General features: G+C 44.8%; 3 protein-coding genes across 3 annotated transcripts in view; 2 read left to right on the top strand and 1 right to left on the bottom strand.

Moving 5' to 3' along the window:
* SURF6 (surfeit 6) overlaps positions 1-7,591 on the top strand; it is a 40,359-nt gene extending 32,768 nt beyond the window's left edge. The window contains exon 5 of the mRNA XM_056560251.1: positions 6,357-7,591. Coding sequence (XP_056416226.1) covers positions 6,357-7,031 — 675 coding nt within the window. The 3' untranslated portion in view covers positions 7,032-7,591. The remainder of the gene's footprint in view (positions 1-6,356) is intronic.
* A 652-nt stretch (positions 7,592-8,243) lies between these two features.
* On the top strand, positions 8,244-11,831 carry LOC130357551 (serine-rich adhesin for platelets-like). Its single transcript, XM_056560248.1, has 2 exons — positions 8,244-8,748; positions 8,819-11,831. Exon 2 carries the CDS (start codon positions 9,595-9,597, stop codon positions 10,654-10,656), a length of 1,062 nt encoding a protein of 353 aa, XP_056416223.1. The 5' UTR covers positions 8,244-8,748; positions 8,819-9,594; the 3' UTR covers positions 10,657-11,831.
* A 6,044-nt stretch (positions 11,832-17,875) lies between these two features.
* On the bottom strand, positions 17,876-18,580 carry LOC130358757 (gastrula zinc finger protein XlCGF49.1-like). The gene has a single exon (XM_056562506.1). The coding sequence runs from the start codon at positions 18,578-18,580 to the stop codon at positions 17,876-17,878; it is 705 nt and encodes a 234-aa protein (XP_056418481.1).
* Between the last annotated feature and the right edge of the window lie 697 nt (positions 18,581-19,277).

Genomic DNA, 19,277 nt, shown 5'->3' with positions numbered 1-19,277 from the left:
GCCATGTGTTTTTTTTTTTTTTTTTGCTGTCCTGGCACCATAGGGGCTTCCTAAATGCGGCATGCCCCCAGAGCAAAATTTGCTTTCAAAAAGCCAAATGTGACTCCTTCTCTTCTGAGACCTGTAGTGCACCAGCAGAGCACTTTTCACCCCCATGCGAGGTGTTTTCTGTATCGGGAGAAATTGGGCTTCAAATTTTGGGGGGTATTTTCTGCTATTACCCTTTTTAAAAAGCAAGCATATTTTGCATATTTTTTTTACATATGCAAAAGTCGTAGGGTATTAAGGTTCACTTTACCCCTTGTTACGTTCCCTGAGGGGTCTAGTTTCCAAAATGGTATGCCATGTGTTTTTTTTTGCTGTCCTGGCGCCATAGGGGCTTCCTAAATGCGGCATGCCCCCCAAAAACAATTTGTCGCTCCTTCCCTTCTGAGCCCTCTACTGCGCCCGCCGAACAATTAACATAGACATATGAGGTATGTGCTTACTCGAGAGAAATTGGGTTTCAAATACAAGTAAAAATTTTCTCCTTTTTACCCCTTGCAAAAATTCAAAAATTGGGTCTACAAGAACATGCGAGTGTAAAAAATGAAGATTTTGAATTTTCTCCTTCACTTTGCTGCTATTCCTGTGAAACACCTAAAGGGTTAATACACTTACTGAATGTTTTTTTGAATACTTTAGGGGGTGTAGTTTTTATAATGGGGTCTTTTATGGGGTATTTCTAATATGAAGACCCTTCAAATCCACTTCAAAACTGAACTGGTCCCTGAAAAATAGTGAGTTTGAAAATTTTGTGAAAAATTTCAAAATTGCTACTGAACTTTGAAGCCCTCTGGTGTCTTCCAAAAGTAAAAACTCATAAATTTTATGATGCAAACATAAAGTAGACATATTGTATATGTGAACCCAAAAAAAATATATTTTGAATATCCATTTTCCTTACAAGCAGAGAGCTTCAAAGTTAGAAAAATGCAAAATTTTCATTTTTTTCATCAAATTTGGGGATTTTTCACCAAGAAAGGATGCAAGTTACCATAAAATTTTACCACTAAGTTAAAGTAGAATATGTCACGAAAAAACAATCTCGGAATCAGAATGATAACTAAAAGCATTCCAGAGTTATTAATGTTTAAAGTGACAGTGGTCAGAATTGCAAAAAACGCTCCGGTCCTTAAGGTATAAAATGGCCTGGTCCTTAAGGGGTTAATAAATGTATCTCCAAAGAGAAGGCAATCAGTGGAGGATTCAGGTTCAGTTGTAGCTAGGTTAATCAACTGAGGGTCCAATTTTAATAGAATGGACCTTTTACGTTCAGTGCAGATGGTAGTGTTAATGCCACCAAACATACACCGAATGTGAAAAAGACAAAAAACAACAAGCTGCGCTCCTAGTGTGGACGGTATAGCAGAGTGGCTTCAATGTGCACAAAAATTGGCACAATAAAGAACTAACCTGTCATATGGACTGTTGCCTGCATCTGTCCAAGGAGTAAAAGCGCCGTATGGTAATTCCTGTTTTCCTGGATTTTATCCACCACTTTTCACCAAACATACAGCGGGCCCTTTGAGCCCATCCTTTAAGGACTTCTAAGTTCACTGGGTTGCCAGAGGAACTAGCCTCCTCAGTGAGGTCCAACATTTTTGTTAAGGGACCCAGAAGGTCCAAAAACCTGTCCTGGATTGTCTTGAAGGCGCGATCTATACCTTTTTTGGGTTTAGGTATTTAATCAGTGGAGGGTCAATTTCTAATGGATAATTTCTTTGGAATATTAGGCCTAGGGCGTTCTGCTCGTAATCTGTTGCGAGTGGCTCTATCGATAGGTTTTCTGACCCATAAAGTTAAAAATTGGGTCACCTGGGGATGAGGATCCCATTCTCCAGAACGTGGATGTTTAAGTAGACTTGGATCAAAATACGGGATTACCGCACTGTCCATAATGACTGTTTTAGGGTCCTCAATAGCCACAGTAGGCTCCTCATTATCAGAGATGTCCTCATATTAAGAGTCTGAGGCATATTCCGAAGTCTCACCTTCCTCAGATGAAGATTGGTCAGGGGAAGAGTTATAAGAGTCCAGTTTCTCTCTACAGGATACTCTTTTAACCCGGTTATCATGTTTCTCCTCCCGGGTGGAGGGTATGGGATGGTGTTTTTTTTTTTTTTTAGCATCAGTATGTCTGCTTTTGATAACAGCAGAAGTTGGAACCTGGTCCTTAACCACTTTAGGTTTTTTATATGATTTAGAAGGACCGGTAGTAGGCATAGGCCGTTTATGGGCGGCCTTCCCAGACTTTCCCCATCCCCTGGCTAAATTTGAAGTCGAGTCCTCCGCGAACCAAAAATGATCCGACTGGGTAGAAGGACCAGCCTTGGGGGGGTTGCTGATATTTATCATGGGACATGAATAAAGCCATGGATTGGGCCACAGTCTCTGGTATACTGGCCATTGCATTCCGGACTGATAAGTCCACCATAGACTGCATGGAGTTGCTATCCATAGGTTGAGCATTAATGGACTCCATGTCTTTAGTAGTTTGTTCATTGGCCATAATGCAATGATATATATATATATATATATATATATATATATATATATATATATATATATATATATATTTATTATGAGGGAAAAATATATAATAAAAAACTGGCCAAATGAGCAGAGAAAAAAATCTATGTAATATTATACCACCGGCACTGGAGTAAATGTGGTAGAATTAATGACAGAATTTGTTAATAAATATCAAAGTATGCCAGTAGGTGTCACTACAGGAAAAACCAATGAAAGGGGAAAAGAAAATTGACTGAGAGCGCTTTCAGTAGAGGAAATGCCGCAGCCGTCTCTGAGGGAGCGAAACTCTGACTGACAGACGTCTGATAGTTCAGTCACAGAGCGGGGGAAACTACAGAGCGGGGGGGAAAAACAAAGAGCGCGAAGCTGAGGACCAGCTTGCGTAGTATCGCGAGAAGTCCGGCGGTGCCGAGACCAGCGATACTGAGGGGAGAAAAATGAATATGTATATGGAGGGGGAGAAAAAGAGGATAAAGAACGGAAGGTAAGTGGTACATAACAGGGGTAATGATATAAACTTAGAGGTGAATAAAACCTGAGGAGAAGTGATATATAAGTGTATGCTTATAACACAAAATAAAATAATGAATGAACGGCAGCGGTGATAAAATTGTAAAGCAACTATATAAGGGTGACAACTGAGAAATATGTTTAAGTAGAGATAAATGTATTTTAAAAAACGATAATATATATGCAAGAGCAAAATGTGAGATATACTTAACTTCTGAGTGGAGCAGCAAAGAAGAGGAAGTATTGTAAGTTACCTTGCCTCATATCACCTGTGCTAGCCTTTCATTGGCTGCATGATGCACTTCATTTGCATATGTAACGTTTTTTTCTATAAACTTTGTTTTATCTTGCTGCTAACATTTAAAGTAGTAAAGAGGAGATTGCAAAATGGAGCCTCCTGTCTTGTAATAAAATCAGCACTCTATATAATGTAAGAGGGGATAAGCCCTAATCAGCATTTTATATAATATAGGGGGGGGGGTATCCCTAATAATCAGCACATTATATAATGTAAGGGGGGATAATCTCTAATAATAAGCATTTTATATAATATAGGGGGGGTTATCCCTAATAATCAGCCTTTTATATAATATAGGGGGGGGGGGGGTTTATCCCTAATAATCAGCCTTTTATATAATATAGGGGGGGGGGGGTTATCCCTAATAATCAGCACATTATATAATGTAAGGGGGGATAATCTCTAATAATAAGTATTTTATATAATATAGGGGGGGTTATCCCTAATAATCAGCCTTTTATATAATATAAGGGGGTTATTCCTTAATAATCAGCACTTTATATAATGTAAGGGGGGATAATCCCTAATAATCAGCACTTTATATAATAGAAAGGGGGGGGGGGTTATTCCTAATAATCAGCATTTTATATAATATAAGGGGGGTTTGTCCCTAATAATCAGCATTGTATATAATATAAGGGGGTTTATTCCTAATAATCAGCATTTTATATAATATAAGGGGGTTTATCCCTAATAATCAGTGCAATGTAAAGTATAGGAGGTAATACTCACGTGTCCCCGCCACAGCTGCCCTGGATGTCGCCGTCGCTCTGGAACGTCTCTGCTGCCCGGGATCCTCGCTCTCTGTCGCGCGAACATCACGTCACTACGCACGCTGCTCCTATTGGATGACGGGACGGCGTGCGCGACGACGTGATGGCGTTGAGCGCCGGCATAGCAGGGGACACCGAAGAGGATGCGTCGGACCCCCGGGGACAGGTAAGTGATCGTCAGGGCACACGGCACATCGTAAACGGCTATCCGGCAGCAGCTGAAGCAGTCTGCGCTGCTGGATAGCCGTTTATGCGATGGCCCCGACATACAAAAGCATTGTATGTTGATGCTGCCTCTGAGAGGCCATCGTATCTTGAAATGATCGTATGTCGGGGCCATCGTAGGTCGGGGGGTCACTGTATAAGGGGGGGGGTTATCCCTAATAATCAGCACTATATATAATGTAAGGGGGGCTTTATTTCTAATAATCAGCACTTTATATAAGGGGGGGGGGGTTATTCCTAATCAGCATTTTATGTAATATAAGGGGGGGTTTATACCTAATAATCAGCACTTTATATAATGTAAGGGGGGATAATCCCTAATAATCAGCATTTTATATAATATAAGGGGGGTATCCCTATTAATCAGCATTTTATGTAATATAAGGAGGGGGGGGGGGGGTTATCAGTAATAATCAGCACTTTATATAATGTAAGGGGGGTTTATCCCTAATAATCAGCATTTTATGTAATATAAGGAGGGGGGGTTTATCCCTAATAATCAGCATTTTATATAATATAAGGGGGGTTTATCCCTAATCAGCATTTTATGTAATATAAGGGGGGTATCCCTATTAATCAGCATTTTATGTAATATGAGGGGGGGGGGGTTATCCCTAATAATCAGCACTTTATATAATGTAAGGGGGGTTTATCCCTAATAATCAGCATTTTATATAATATAAGGGGGGTTTATTTCTAATCAGCATTTTATGTAATATAAGGGGGGTTTATCCCTAATAATCAGCATTTTATGTAATATAAGGGGGGTTTATCCCTAATAATCAGCATTTTATGTAATATAAGGGGGGTTTATCCCTAATAATCAGCACGTTATATAATGTAAGGGGGGTTTATCCCTAATAATCAGCATTTTATATAATATAAGGGGGGTTTATTTCTAATCAGCATTTTATGTAATATAAGGGGGGGGGGTTATCCCTAATAATCAGCACTTTATATAATGTAAGGGGGTTTATCCCTAATAATTAGCATTTTATATAATATAAGGGGGTTTATTCCTAATCAGCATTTTATGTAATATAAGGGGGGTTTATCCCTAATAATCAGCACGTTATGTAATATAAGGGGGGGGGGGGGTTTATACCTAATAATCAGCATTTTGTGTAATATAAGGTGGTTTATCACTAATCAGCATTTTATGTAATATAAGGGAGGTTTATTCCTAATAATCTACACTTTATATAATGTAAGGGGGGTTTATCACTAATCAGGAGTTTATCCCTAATAATCAGCACTTTATATAATGTAAGGGGGGGGGGTTATTCCTAATAATCAGCACTTTATGTAATATAAGGGGGGGGGGTTATACCTAATCAGCACTTTATATAATGTAAAGGGGTTCATTCCTAAAAATCAGCACTTTATATAATGTAAGGGGGGTTTATCACTAATCAGCACTTTATGTAATGTAAGGGGGGTTATCCCTAATAATCAGCACTTTATATAATATAAGGGGGGTTTATTCCTAATAATCGGCATTTTATGTAATATAAGTAACGGACGGGGGGGTTATCCCTAGTAAGCGTTATCTGCTTATCCGCAAGGTAATTGCCGATACCGATAATGCCCAAAATCGTGATTATCGGACAATAATATCGGCCATACCGATAATCGGTCGATCCCTAGTTTATTCCTAATAAACTATATATAATGTAAGGGGGGTTTATTCCTAATCAGCACTTTATATAGTATAAGTAATGGGGGGTTTATCCCTAATAATCAGCACTTTATGTAATATGATATATATTAGGTTTTGAATTGTCACCTTTTCCACTTTGCTCCCTATTTTTCTATTGTAAATTGTCCCGAGTTTGCCGCCTTTTTCTTGCCATTTTCCTTCTTTTTAATGAGGTGTTTACTGTGTCTCTGTTTAATAAAATGTGTCTTTTTTGTTTTTTTGTGGGTCATTTTCCTGCATATTCAATGACTTAAATGTCCCTTGTTTGTGGTTTCAGGTTTCCAACAAAACTCTCTCAACTGAAGAAATCCAGAAAAGAAGAGAAAGGAGGAAACAAGAAAGAGAACGGAAGAAGAGGAAAAGGAAGGCGCTGAAGATGACTGATGAGACACCGGCGCAAGAATCCACCTCCATGGAGAAGAGCTCAGAGGAACCGACAGAGGACAACACTCGGCCCCCGCTGGTCTTCAATAAGGTGGAGGTCCATGATGAACCCCTGAATAAGGTCTTGACAAAGAAGCAGAAGAAACAGTTTGTGAAGGGCAACATAACGCCCATGACTGGCAAGAACTACAAGCAGCTGCTGAGCCGCCTGGAGTCCCGCAAGAGCAAACTGGAGGAGCTGAGGGCCAAAGACCAGGAGAAAGCCAAGGACTTTGAGCAGAAGATTAAATGGACAAATGTTCTGTACAAAGCCGAAGGCCTAAAGATAAAGGACGATGAGGGCATGCTGCGGAGCGCCCTGAAGAGAAAAGAGAAGCGCAAGGAGCAGAGGAAAAGGCGCTGGGATAATCGCATCCAAAATACGGCTGAGAAGATGCAGCAGAGGCAAGACAAGAGGAACCGCAATATCAAGAAGAAGAAGGTGTCCAAACTGGAGAAGAAGAAGAACAGGGCGCGCAAGCGGGGGCGAATCATGCCTGAGGACTTGGCCAAAAATAATGTGAAGTGACGTGAGGGGAGAGGTCTCGTCTTGGGGGGTTAGTATGGAGCGGGTGGTGGTCAAACTTATGGTATGACATGTAACCCTCTAACATGTGGAGGGAATGGATCATATGTATAGTTTGTGGCTAAATATATCCCCAGTTTCTGATACTTTTCTTTATTCAGATTGTAGGTTGTTTATTTAGTGGGCGTGTTGATAGCAGCATTCAGAGATTCAGCAGTCACATGACATGTATGCAGACACGTAGCATTGTCCGCCCCTCACGGGTTCCCACTATCTGCCTCTGTACACAAGGTCAGGTCATGTGCAGGAAGGACAATGAGATGTACTTGTGGCTCCTGCCTGGACCCTTCAGTCTTTTGGGCGCTCTGCCCACCAGTGGCAATACATGTGCCATGCCCACCCCCAAAAAAAACATGGCTCAAAGAGGTCAACTATGGGGATTGTGATAAGTTCTCTGTGCAGCATCAGTACCTGGTGATAACAATTGTCTGCGCAGGACTGCAACACTTTATGGAAATATTGTTTTGTCTGGACTGGGGATGGTGGTGGTGGGGTGGGGATGGTGGTTGTAGGTTGGGTATGGTGGGGGTAGGGTAGGGTGGGGATGGGGATGGTGGTGGTGAGCAAAGGATTCAAAACAAAAGTATGGGGTTTGTGGCGAGCGCTGCTGTGTCAATGGTTTCAGAAAAACTTCAAAATGCCATCGGGTACACCGGAAAATTATTTGATCATGGTGTGTTTACAACAGGACAACGTGTTTCGGCGCAATCTCGCACCTTCCTCAGGTCCACAATAATTACTGTCGACTATATGGAATTTCTAAGTGATGATCTTGCTCATTCTTTTCGAGGAATTTGCCTGGAACACATTGCTGTCTATGGGGATGGCAATGTCCGCGTGGTCATCCAGAGGAGTGTAGATAGAGAACTGGGGATGAGTAATAACACTGGGGGTGGAACAGGGGGGAGGGGTTAGAAAAGTTAATAGGGGGAGGGGTTAGAATAATTAATAGGGATAGGAGGGGAGGGGTTAGAATGGTTAAAGGGGTTCTCCGGTGCTTAGACATCTTATCCCCTATCAAAAGGATAGGGGATAAGATGCCTGATCGCGGGAGTCCCGCCGCTGGGGACCCCCGTGATCTTGCACGCGGCATCCCATTTTGTAATCAGTCCACAGAGCGTCACGCCTCCGCCCCCGTGTGACCTCACTCTCCGCCCCTCAATGCAAGTCTATGGGAGGGGGTGTGACAGTTATCACTCCCCCTCCCATAGACTTGCATTGAGGGGCGGAACGTGACGTCACACGGGGGCGGAGGCGTGAGGTCACACGCCGTCGGCCCTGTGGTCGCCGCTAATCGGACCCGTAGCGAACACGCTCCGGGGACTGATTACAAACGGGGTGTCGCATGCAAGATCACGGGGGTCCTCAGCGGCGGGACTCCCACGATCAGGCATCTTATCCCCTATCCTTTCGTTAATAGGGATAGGAGGAGCGGAGGAGGGGTTAGAATAGTTAAAGGGGTTCTCTGGTGCTTAGACATCTTATCCCCTATCCAAATACAAAAATCAGCATATATTGTGTGTATGAAGGTTTGGTCAGACTAATTTAATCATCTATGAGGAGGTCAGGTATAGATTGGACCGGGGAGAGGTGTATGAGGGATCGGTCAGACTAATCTGATCATCTATGAGGAGGTCAGGTATAGATTTGTGGGGGTGAGGTGTATGAGAGATCAGTCAGACTAATCTGATCATCTATGAGGAGGTCAGGTATAGATTTGTGGGGGTGAGGTGTATGAGAGATCAGTCAGATTAATCTGATCATCTATGAGGAGTTCAGGTATAGATTGGTCCGGGGAGAGGTGTATGAGGGATCGGTCAGACTAATCTGATCATCTATGAGGAGGTCAGGTATAGAGGGGGTTGATATATTACAGGGGAGGATAATATAATACAACACTCGGCTCATGGTTCTCTGACCTCTCTCCAGGATGACTCCTCTATAGACTCGGCTCATGGTTCTCTGACATCTTCTCTCCAGGATGACTCCTCTATAGATTCGGCTCATGGTTCTCTGACATCTTCTCTCCAGGATGACTCCTCTATAGACTCGGCTCATGGTTCTCTCTCTGACATCTTCTCTCCAGGATGACTCCTCTATAGATTCGGCTCATGGTTCTCTGACATCTTCTCTCCAGGATGACTCCTCTATAGACTCGTCTCATGGTTCTCTGACATCTTCTCTCCAGGATGACTCCTCTGCAGACACGGCTCATGGTTCTCTGACCTCTTCTCTCCAGGATGACTCCTCTGCAGACACGGCTCATGGTTCTCTGACCTCTTCTCTCCAGGATGACTCCTCTATAGACTCGGCTCATGGTTCTCTGACATCTCTCCAGGATGACTCCTCTATAGACTCGGCTCATGGTTCTCTGACATCTTCTTTCCAGGATGACTCCTCTGCAGACACGGCTCATGGTCCTCTGACATCTTCTCTCCAGGATGACTCCTTTGCAGACTCAGCTCATTGTCATCTGACATATCTCTAGGATGACTCCTCTGCAGACATGGCTCATGGATCTCTGACATCTTCTTTCCAGGATGACTCCTCTGCAGACACGGCTCATGGTTCTCTGACATCTTCTCTCCAGGATGACTCCTCTGCAGACACGGCTCATGGTTCTCTGACATCTTCTCTCCAGGATGACTCCTCTGCAGACACGGCTCATGGTTCTCTGACATCTTCTCTCCAGGATGACACCTCTATAGATTCGGCTCATGGTTCTCTGACATCTTCTCTCCAGGATGACTCCTCTGCAGACACGGCTCATGGTTCTCTGACATCTTCTCTCCAGGATGACTCCTCTGCAGACACGGCTCATGGTTCTCTGACATCTTCTCTCCAGGATGATACCTCTATAGATTCGGCTCATGGTTCTCTGACATCTTCTCTCCAGGATGACTCCTCTGCAGACACGGCTCATGGTTCTCTGACATCTCTCCAGGATGACTCCTCTGCAGACACGGCTCATGGTCCTCTGACATCTTCTCTCCAGGATGACACCTCTATAGATTCGGCTCATGGTTCTCTGACATCTCTCCAGGATGACTCCTCTGCAGACACGGCTCATGGTTCTCTGACATCTTCTCTCCAGGATGACTCCTCTGCAGACACGGCTCATGGTTCTCTGACATCTTCTCTCCAGGATGACTCCTCTATAGATTCGGCTCATGGTTCTCTGACATCTTCTCTCCAGGATGACTCCTCTATAGACTCGGCTCATGGTTCTCTGACATCTCTCCAGGATGACTCCTCTGCAGACACGGCTCATGGTCCTCTGACCTCTTCTCTTCAGGATGACTCCTCTGCAGACACGGCTCATGGTCCTCTGACCTCTTCTCTTCAGGATGACTCCTTTGCAGACTCAGCTTATGGTCATCTGACATATCTCCAGGATGACTCCTCTGCAGACATGGCTCATGGTTCTCTTACATCTCTCCAGGATGACTTCTCTGTAGACTCAGCTCATGGTTCTCTGACCTCTTCTCTCCAGGATGACTCCTCTGCAGACACGGCTCATTTTTTTCTGACACCTTCTCTCCAAGTGGTTTTTTTCCCCATGGATTAGGAACATGGTCACAAAAGCGTTTATATGTATCCTTCCATTCCATTACTATGCTGGTGGTTCAGTGTGGGAGGTTTGCTTTAAGCAGTGGGGTCCTCCTCGGCCTTTCCCCATACATTCCAGATTAGTTCAAAGTCCGGCATATTGTATGGGATGAAACCATCGCTCTGAGTGTCTCCTGACTGTCTCTGGACATTCTGTTGTCTTTTTGCCACATTGTGACCATTGTGTTCTCCCCTTATTTCTTTCCACCACGTTCCGGAAGGTTCTGGACAGTTTTATGAGACAATTTACTGGACAATATGAAGCTGTTGCGGGGAGGCCGAGGTCTTAGGAGATGGTTTAGTCCCTGTGTTTGGTGATAAGAGTTTCTGCTCTGGTCTTTACCATTGTGAAGAAGGGAATAACACTGGAATTCATCAAAGCTGCCATTCATAGGGAAATGACAGTCATGTGACACAGGGTGGGGCAGGGAGGCTCATAGATCACAGTTATATCTTCATAGATCTTCATGTTCTTCCATTAGTTTTAAAGTTCAATTCTTTTCTTTATTAATTTGGATTCTGTCATGTTACCTGGGGCCAATAACTTTCACCACATCTGTTACAGACCTGAATTTTATGATCTGTATTTATATCAGATTTTATGTATGACATATATGAAGCCATTATATTCTTCAAAACAAAAACCTGAGCCCTTTTTATGTTTTGTTTCTAAAGTTTAACCCCCTTGCCACAAAACGCCGTGTTTATACTGTGCTGCGGCACAGGAGGGTTATGAGCTGAGCTTGCATCATACCCGCACGGTCCCGGCAGCTATCAGCAGCCAGGAACCGTGGCTAATTCCAGACATCGCCCTTCTGGCAGATGTCCGGTATTAAGTCTTAAGACACAGCGATTAAAGTTGATCGCCGCATCGAAAGTGAAAGCTTCCCGGCTCAGTCGAGCTGATTGGGACAATTGCGGTAAAATTGCGATGTCCTGATCAGCTAGAACGCAACAGGAGGGTGCCTTACCTGCCTCCTGCACGTCCGATCGGCGATTGATTGCTCCAAGCCTGAAATCCAGGCTTGAGCAATCAACCGCTGATAACACTGATCAATGCCTTGCAATGCAATGGCAGTGATCAGTGTAATGAATCAATGTACTGCATGTTAGTCTCCTACGGGAACTATAACATTGCAAAAAAAAGTGAAGTAATAAAAGTTTTAATCACCCCCCTTTTCCCATAAAAAAAACAAACTGTGTAAATAAAAATAAACATATGTGGTATCGCCGTGTGCGTAAATGTCTGAACTATAAAAATATATTGTTAATTAAACCGCTCGGTAAATGGCGTATGCGCCGAAAAAAATTCCAAAGTCCAAAATAGTGTATTTTTGGTCACTTTTTATACCATAAAAAATGATTAAAAAGCGATCAAAAAGTCTGAACAAAAATGGAACCAATAAAAACTTCAGATCACGGCCCAAAAAATTAGCCCCCATACTGTCCCGTAAGTGGAAAAATAAAAAAAAGTTATAGGGGTCAGGAGGAAAATTTGAAACGTATACATTTTCCTGCATGTAATTATGATTTTTTTCAGAACTACGACAAAATCAAACCTATATAAGTTGGTATTATTTTAATCGTATGGACCTACAAAATAAAGAGAAGGTGTAATTTTTACCAAAAAATTTACTGCGTAGAAATGGAAGTCCCCATCGTACAATGATTTTTTTCCTGTTTTGCCGTAGCAAAGAAGAATTGGTGGCGCAAAAAAAAAAAAAAGCCATCATATGGATTTTTAGGTGCAAAATTGAAAGGGTTATGATTTTTAAAATGTAAGGAGGAAAAAACGAAAGTGGAAAAACGCTATGTCCTTAAGGGGTTAAATAAAATATTTAGCTTCACTCCTAAAAAAAAAACTGCTGCTGTAAGACTCTGCTCCTCCCAATACGTAGCTCTCAGTCCCACTAGTGCATCCAGAAACTAGGCCTTCTGGGAGGTCCCGGCCTGTTATAGGGAGAAATCTATCAATGAAGCCTGGAGATGTCTGGGACCAAGCCGATGACCCAAAGCCCAAATGTTGTTGTGAGAGTGCAGTTCAGAGTGTATGATAGACAGCTATAATAAAGAGCCTGTTTCTGTGCCAGGGGTTTGGGCTCCCATTAAGTATTGGTAATCTAACAGGACAGGGTAGCTACTGCTAGGGAGGCTGCTACTGCTAGGGAGGCTGCTACTGCTAGGGAGGACGTGGCTGCTGCTAGGGAGGACGTGGCTGCTGCTAGGGAGGCTGCTACTGCTAGGGAGGACGTGGCTACTGCTAGGGAGGCTGCTACTGCTAGGGAGGACGTGGCTACTGCTAGGGAGGACGTGGCTGCTGCTAGGGAGGACGTGGCTACTGCTAGGGAGGACGTGGCTGCTGCTAGGGAGGACGTGGCTGCTGCTAGGGAGGCTGCTACTGCTAGGGAGGACGTGGCTACTGCTAGGGAGGCTGCTACTGCTAGGGAGGACGTGGCTACTGCTAGGGAGGACGTGGCTACTGCTAGGGAGGACGTGGCTGCTGCTAGGGAGGACGTGGCTACTGCTAGGGAGGACGTGGCTGCTGCTAGGGAGGCTGCTACTGCTAGGGAGGACGTGGCTGCTGCTAGGGAGGCTGCTACTGCTAGGGAGGACGTGGCTGCTGCTAGGGAGGACGTGGCTGCTGCTAGGGAGGACGTGGCTGCTGCTAGGGAGGACGTGGCTGCTAGGGAGGACGTGGCTACTGCTAGGGAGGACGTGGCTGCTGCTAGGGAGGATGTGGCTGCTGCTAGGGAGGACGTGGCTGCTGCTAGGGAGGACGTGGCTGCTGCTAGGGAGGACGTGGCTACTGCTAGGGAGGACGTGGCTGCTGCTCAGGACTGCTTGTTCACACTACACAATCTGGTACATTTCAGGCAAAGGATGTTTGTTTAATGAAACCAAAAAGTAAGTAAATGGGGTGCAATACAAAATGGATATAACATGTATGTAATGTTTCTTATGTGGCAATTTAAAGTGAGCAAAAACTTTTTAATGTAGTTATTATATATACATTGGTTAAAAAAAAAGTGTATATTTTTGTCTCTGCAGCTAATACCAGAGTGTCTCGGTGAGGAGACCAAATACAGGAAGTGAGGGTAGGACAAGCGGGGCTCTGCGCACCGAGGACAAGCGGGGCTCTGCGCACCGAGGACAGGCGGGGCTCTGCGCACCGAGGACAAGCGGGGCTCTGCGCACCAAGGACAGGCGGGGCTCTGTATACTGAGGCTCTGTGACACACTTCCGAGTCACACATCAGGATGACTGACAAACCAGGAGCCTGCACAGAGCCCAGCTTGCCCTGCCCTTATTGTATTTTGTCCCGCCCACACTACCTGTATTTTGTCCCGCCCACACTACCTGTATTTTGTCCCGCCCACACTACCTGTATTTTGTCCCGCCCACACTTCCTGTATTTGCAATTCTGATAGAGACACAGGCAGTAGCTGCAGGGACAGGGTTTTTTAACCAATGTATGTTCCAAAGATACATATTATCTATATTACATATTATCTACATTATATAAAAAGGTTTACTTTAAAGGAGTAGTCCAGTGCTGAAAAACGTATCCCCCTATCCTAAGGACAGGGGATAAGTTTCAGATCGCGGGGGGTCCGACCGCTGGGACCCCTGCGATCTGCAATCTCCGGCTCTGCCATAGAGTTGTATTGAGGGGGCGTGTCGGCTGCCGCTTTGTGCGATGGTCAACACGCACTATCTGGCCGGAAAGCTGGGGCCCCGTACTGTAGATCGCGGGGGGGGGGGGGGGGGGGGGTCCCTGCGGTCGGCACTGGACTACTCCTTTAAGGGAAGATCTTCAGCCACGGAATAAGAAGCTTCTGGTTACAGTAATGGTGTAGACATGCGCTGGATTTCCCAGTCTGCTTAGTGCACAAGATCAGGAATATTGAGAGAATGGAGATTAGTGTCTAGAGACCGTCGGTCTCCGCTTGTATCTTCTGGTGTCTGCTCATGTTAGAGCAGTGCTGGAAGGATTTCCCACACTTTTAAGGCTAGGTTTCCACTTGGTTTTTTTTGTACACCTAAAAAAAACGCCAGAAAAACTGCCACAGGTTTTTCCTGAGTTTTGGCAGTTTTTCTGGCGTTTTTTCTGGCGTTTCCCTGGTGTTTGGAAACAGCCAAATTTGTCCCCTGTTGCAGTTTTCTCACTGTCTTCAGGTACCACTCAGTGGGTTGGATGCTGAGCGCCCGGTCCACAGAGTGTAAGGAGATGAGGAGGGATGTACAGCATCACTAGTCACCTCCCCCGGCCGTATAGTATACAGGGGGCATAGTGTACCAGACTGACCGGACTCCCTGCTCCTATAGCCCCTTTGGGCGGTATACAGAATATACAACTATCTATAGATAGCTGTATATAGTGTATACAGAACAGGAGGTCCACTTACCTCCCTCGTTTCTGTCACTGCCGATCCGTGTAGCTCCGCCCCCTAGTGATGACTTCATTAGGGGCGGAGCTAAATACATATTCAGGCTAGTCTGAAGCTCTGTTCACATTGTCCGTTTTGGATAATGGGAACCGACCCTTCTGCCAGTGTCTACCCAGACAGGGAGACTCCAGCTGTTGCTAAACTACAACTCCCAGCATGCCCAGACAGCCAAAGGCTGAATATACAGGGAACCCTATGCGGGTTTTTTTCATAAATAAAAAAAAACGCATAGGGTTCCCCCTATTTTCAGTATCAGCCAGATACCAACCAAGCAGCAACAGCCTGGCGTTACCAGGGTGGGCGAGGACCATTGTTACTGGCCCTCCCCAGCCTAAATAACACCAGCCTGTTACCGCCTAGGCCCAGGAGCACCACTTTTGACACTCCGGGCCTGTTGGTACCGGCTCTTCCCGGCACCCCTGTGGCGGTGGGTACCGGGGTAATAATTGGGGGTTAGCGCTAGCTGTTTTTGGGGCTAACGCTAAGCCCTGGCTTAGTCATGGATTCCGTCTATTAGACAGCCTCCATAACTAAGCCTGAATATTCAATAAAAAAGAAAACACAACACATTGGAAAAAAAAATTTATTTTAAAAAATACTCCCCCACAGCCCTCGTTAACCATTTTATTAAAATATAAAAAAAATCCTGTTCATCCGTCGTAATCCATCGAATCCGTCGTAATCCTCCTTTGGCTGTCTGGGCATGCTGGGAGTTGTAGTTTAGCAACAGCTGGAGTCTCCCTGTCTGGGTAGACACTGGCAGAAGGGTCTGTTCCCATTATCCAAAACGGACAATGTTAACAGAGCCTTATACCCTTGCCAGCCTGGATCGTGTCTGTAGCTCCGCCCCCCTAATGACGTCATCTCTAGGGGGCGGAGCTACGCTGACCCGAGGGGACTTCTCCATCTTCTGTATACACTATATACAGCTATCTATAGATAGCTGTATATAGTGTATACCGCCCAAAGGGTTAACCTACACTGTCCTGCAGTGTAAGTTAACTCTTCCCTTGCTGGGCTGGTGCATAGCGCACAGCTCAACAAGGGGTTAAGTGAGCCAGCAATGTGTATACTGTATACACATTGCAGGCTCACTGTAAGTTCTTGCTGGGCAGTATGTATAGATGTATATCTATCTATCTATCTACTGCTCAGGATCAGCTGATCTCCCGGCTCTGTAGCCTTGAGAACAGCTGATCCCGACAGTCACTTTGATCGCAGCGGGTGTCAGGAGGAGTGACATCCCTGGGATCTGTCCCTTACTGCAGGTACTAATACTCCCAACATGGAGCACACTCTGCTGGGAGCTGTAGTACCTGCATTAATAGACATATCGCAGTGAGTGTCCCTCCTCCTGACACCCACTGTGATCCTCCTGTATAATGTATAGATACGGGCGGCTGCTATTCTATGGTCCCCTGCACTGCCGTATATATACACATATTCCTATTTCCCACAGAGTTGTGATTGGCTGGAACCATCTGACCAATCACAGCTCTCTGTGGGAAATATGAATATGTGTATTTATACGTGAGTGCAGGGGACCATAGAAGAGCAGCCGCCCGTATCTATACATTATACAGGAGGATCACAGTGGGTGTCAGGAGGAGTGACATCTGCTGTAATCTGTCCCTTACTGCAGGTACTAATACTCCCAACATGGAGCACACTCTGCTGGGAGCTGTAGTACCTGCATTAATAGACATATCGCAGTGAGTGTCCCTCCTCCTGACACCCACTGTGATCCTCCTGTATAATGTATAGATACGGGCGGCTGCTATTCTATGGTCCCCTGCACTGCCGTATATATACACATATTCCTATTTCCCACAGAGTTGTGATTGGCTGGAACCATCTGACCAATCACAGCTCTCTGTGGGAAATATGAATATGTGTATATATACGTGAGTGCAGGGGACCATAGAAGAGCCGCCGCATCTATACATTATACAGGATCACAAGGGACCCCGGCGATCTGTCAATTAGTACACGTAACTACTACTCCTATCATGGAACAGTGTGTTCCATGCTGGGAGTAGTAGTACTACCTAAAAAATGTTTAAAAAAAGTGAAACACACACACACACACTACATTTTTATTATTGTCAGCTACATTTTTAGTGCCCTACCCGCGCACATAAATTGATCCCTGTTTAAAAATTTATAAAAATTTTGTTATAAAAAAGATATATTTGGTTAAATACAATTTTTTCCATCACTACTGTATCTTTTTTTATTATTTTTTAATGGTACCCTACAAAATTTTAATAAAAAAGGTATCTCCAACACTTTTTTGGATCGCTAAAGTCCAAAAGAGAATAAAAACCGCCTGAAAAAACGCCAAATTTAAAACCCACATGGCATTTTTCTTGGCGTTTTTTCACTCCCATAGACTTCTATGGAAGAAAAACGCCAAGATTTTCCCGAAAAAACGCCAAAGTCTTGACAAGAGGTCGTTTTTTAAAAACTGCCAAGGAGCCCAAAAACGCCAAAAGGATAAAAAAAAACGCCAAACTGAAAAATGCCAAGTGGATTTGGCATTTTGCAGTTTACTATTGACTTGCAGCTAACATCTGGCCGCAGTGTTTTTTCACAAAAAAAACGCCATGCGGCAGAATGGGCGTTTTTATTGGCGTTTTTGTCAAAAAAAAAAAACAAGTGGAAACCTAGCCTAACACTTGTAAGGCTTCTCTCCTGTATGCACCCGGTGATGTTTCTTCAGCTCTGACCTCAGGATGAAGCTTTTCCTGCAGACATCACAGGTAAATGGCCGCTCACCGGTGTGGGTCTGCCGTGTCTTCTAATGTGGGACCTCTGTCTAAAGCTCTTCCCACATTCAGTGCAGGTGAATGGTTTAATCCCAGAGTGAGTCCTTTGGTGTATGGCGAGGTCTGAGCTGCGGATAAAGCTGTTTCCACACTCAATCCATGTAAATGGTTTCTCGCCGGTGTGGGTCCTATAGTGAACAATCAGATCGACACTCTGACTGAACCTCCTCCCGCACTCTATACAGGCGTAAGGCTTCTCCCCAGTGTGGATTCTCTCATGGTTCTTCAGCCCTGAGTTCTGACTGAACTGTTTTCCACAGTAGACACGTGTGTACGGCTTCTCTCCCGTGTGGATCCGCTCGCGTTTTCTAAGCACAGAACTTCTGCCAAAGTGTTTCCCACAGAAGATGCATCCGTGAGGTTTCTCTCCTGTGTGCGTTCTCTGATGGACTATGAGATTAGATTTCCCCATAAAGGTTTTTCCATAGTCTCCACATACAAACTCTCGGCCTGTTCTCTTTGGCTCCTGGGTCACAGATCCACTGACCAGACTGTGCGACCTGAGGTCGAGTTTAACTCCAGGACTGTGTAACTTCTGGTGCTTGACATAAGGAACCTCATGAGAGAAGCTCTGTCCATACTCAATACAGATATGATTGGCAGCCATAGCTGGGGTGGAATCCACACTGTCCTCACATTCTAAGCTTCCAAAACGGGCCAGGATGTCGGAAGCTTCTACGCTGGCCGGGTGATACAGGAAAAGGAATTTCCACTGAAAGGGTTCTTGGCATCATAACAGGTTCACAAATTGTTCTGCAGTTCCCTCTTTTTGGAGACAGGCTGGTCTTGTCCAACACTGAGAAGAAAGAACATTGCAGGGTTGGTTTTGTACCGAAGATAAGGTCTTGATGGTTTTGGTCTTTTTGCCGATGAAATAAAGATATGTTTCTGGCGGGATCCCCCAAATGGAAAAGGATTTAGAAGAATGGTCAGAACTCTGGACACTGACATCTAATGTGGATAAGTGCAAGATAATGGACCTGGGGCGTAAAAACCCTTGGGCAGAATCTAGAACATGTGACACAGTCCTGACCTCAGTATCTGAGGAAAGGGATTTAGGAGAAATAATTTCAAAAGACTTAACCCCTTAAGGACCAAGGATGTACCGGTACGTCCTTGGTCCTGCTCTCCTGATATAACGCGGGGTTACACAGTAACCCCGCCTCATATCACGGCGGGCCCGGCGTCCTAGTGAAGCCGGGACCCGCCTCTAATAGCGCGCAGCGCCGATCGCGGCGCCGCGCACTATTAACCCTTTAGCCGCGCGGCTAAAAGTGAAAGTTGCCGGCTAGCTCAGTCGGGCT

This window comes from Hyla sarda, chromosome 2 (genome assembly GCF_029499605.1).
Source record: "Hyla sarda isolate aHylSar1 chromosome 2, aHylSar1.hap1, whole genome shotgun sequence".
NCBI classification, from domain to species: domain Eukaryota; kingdom Metazoa; phylum Chordata; class Amphibia; order Anura; family Hylidae; genus Hyla; species Hyla sarda.
The sequence above is the reverse complement of the archived record's forward strand: the minus strand, read 5'-3'. Positions and strand labels throughout refer to the sequence as shown.

What these genes read in the sequence shown, in the direction of transcription:
- LOC130357551 (XM_056560248.1), top strand. Translation starts at nt 9,595, where the DNA reads ATGGCTCATGGATCTCTGACATCTTCTTTCCAGGATGACTCCTCTGCA.
- LOC130358757 (XM_056562506.1), bottom strand. Translation starts at nt 18,580, where the DNA reads ATGGCTGCCAATCATATCTGTATTGAGTATGGACAGAGCTTCTCTCAT.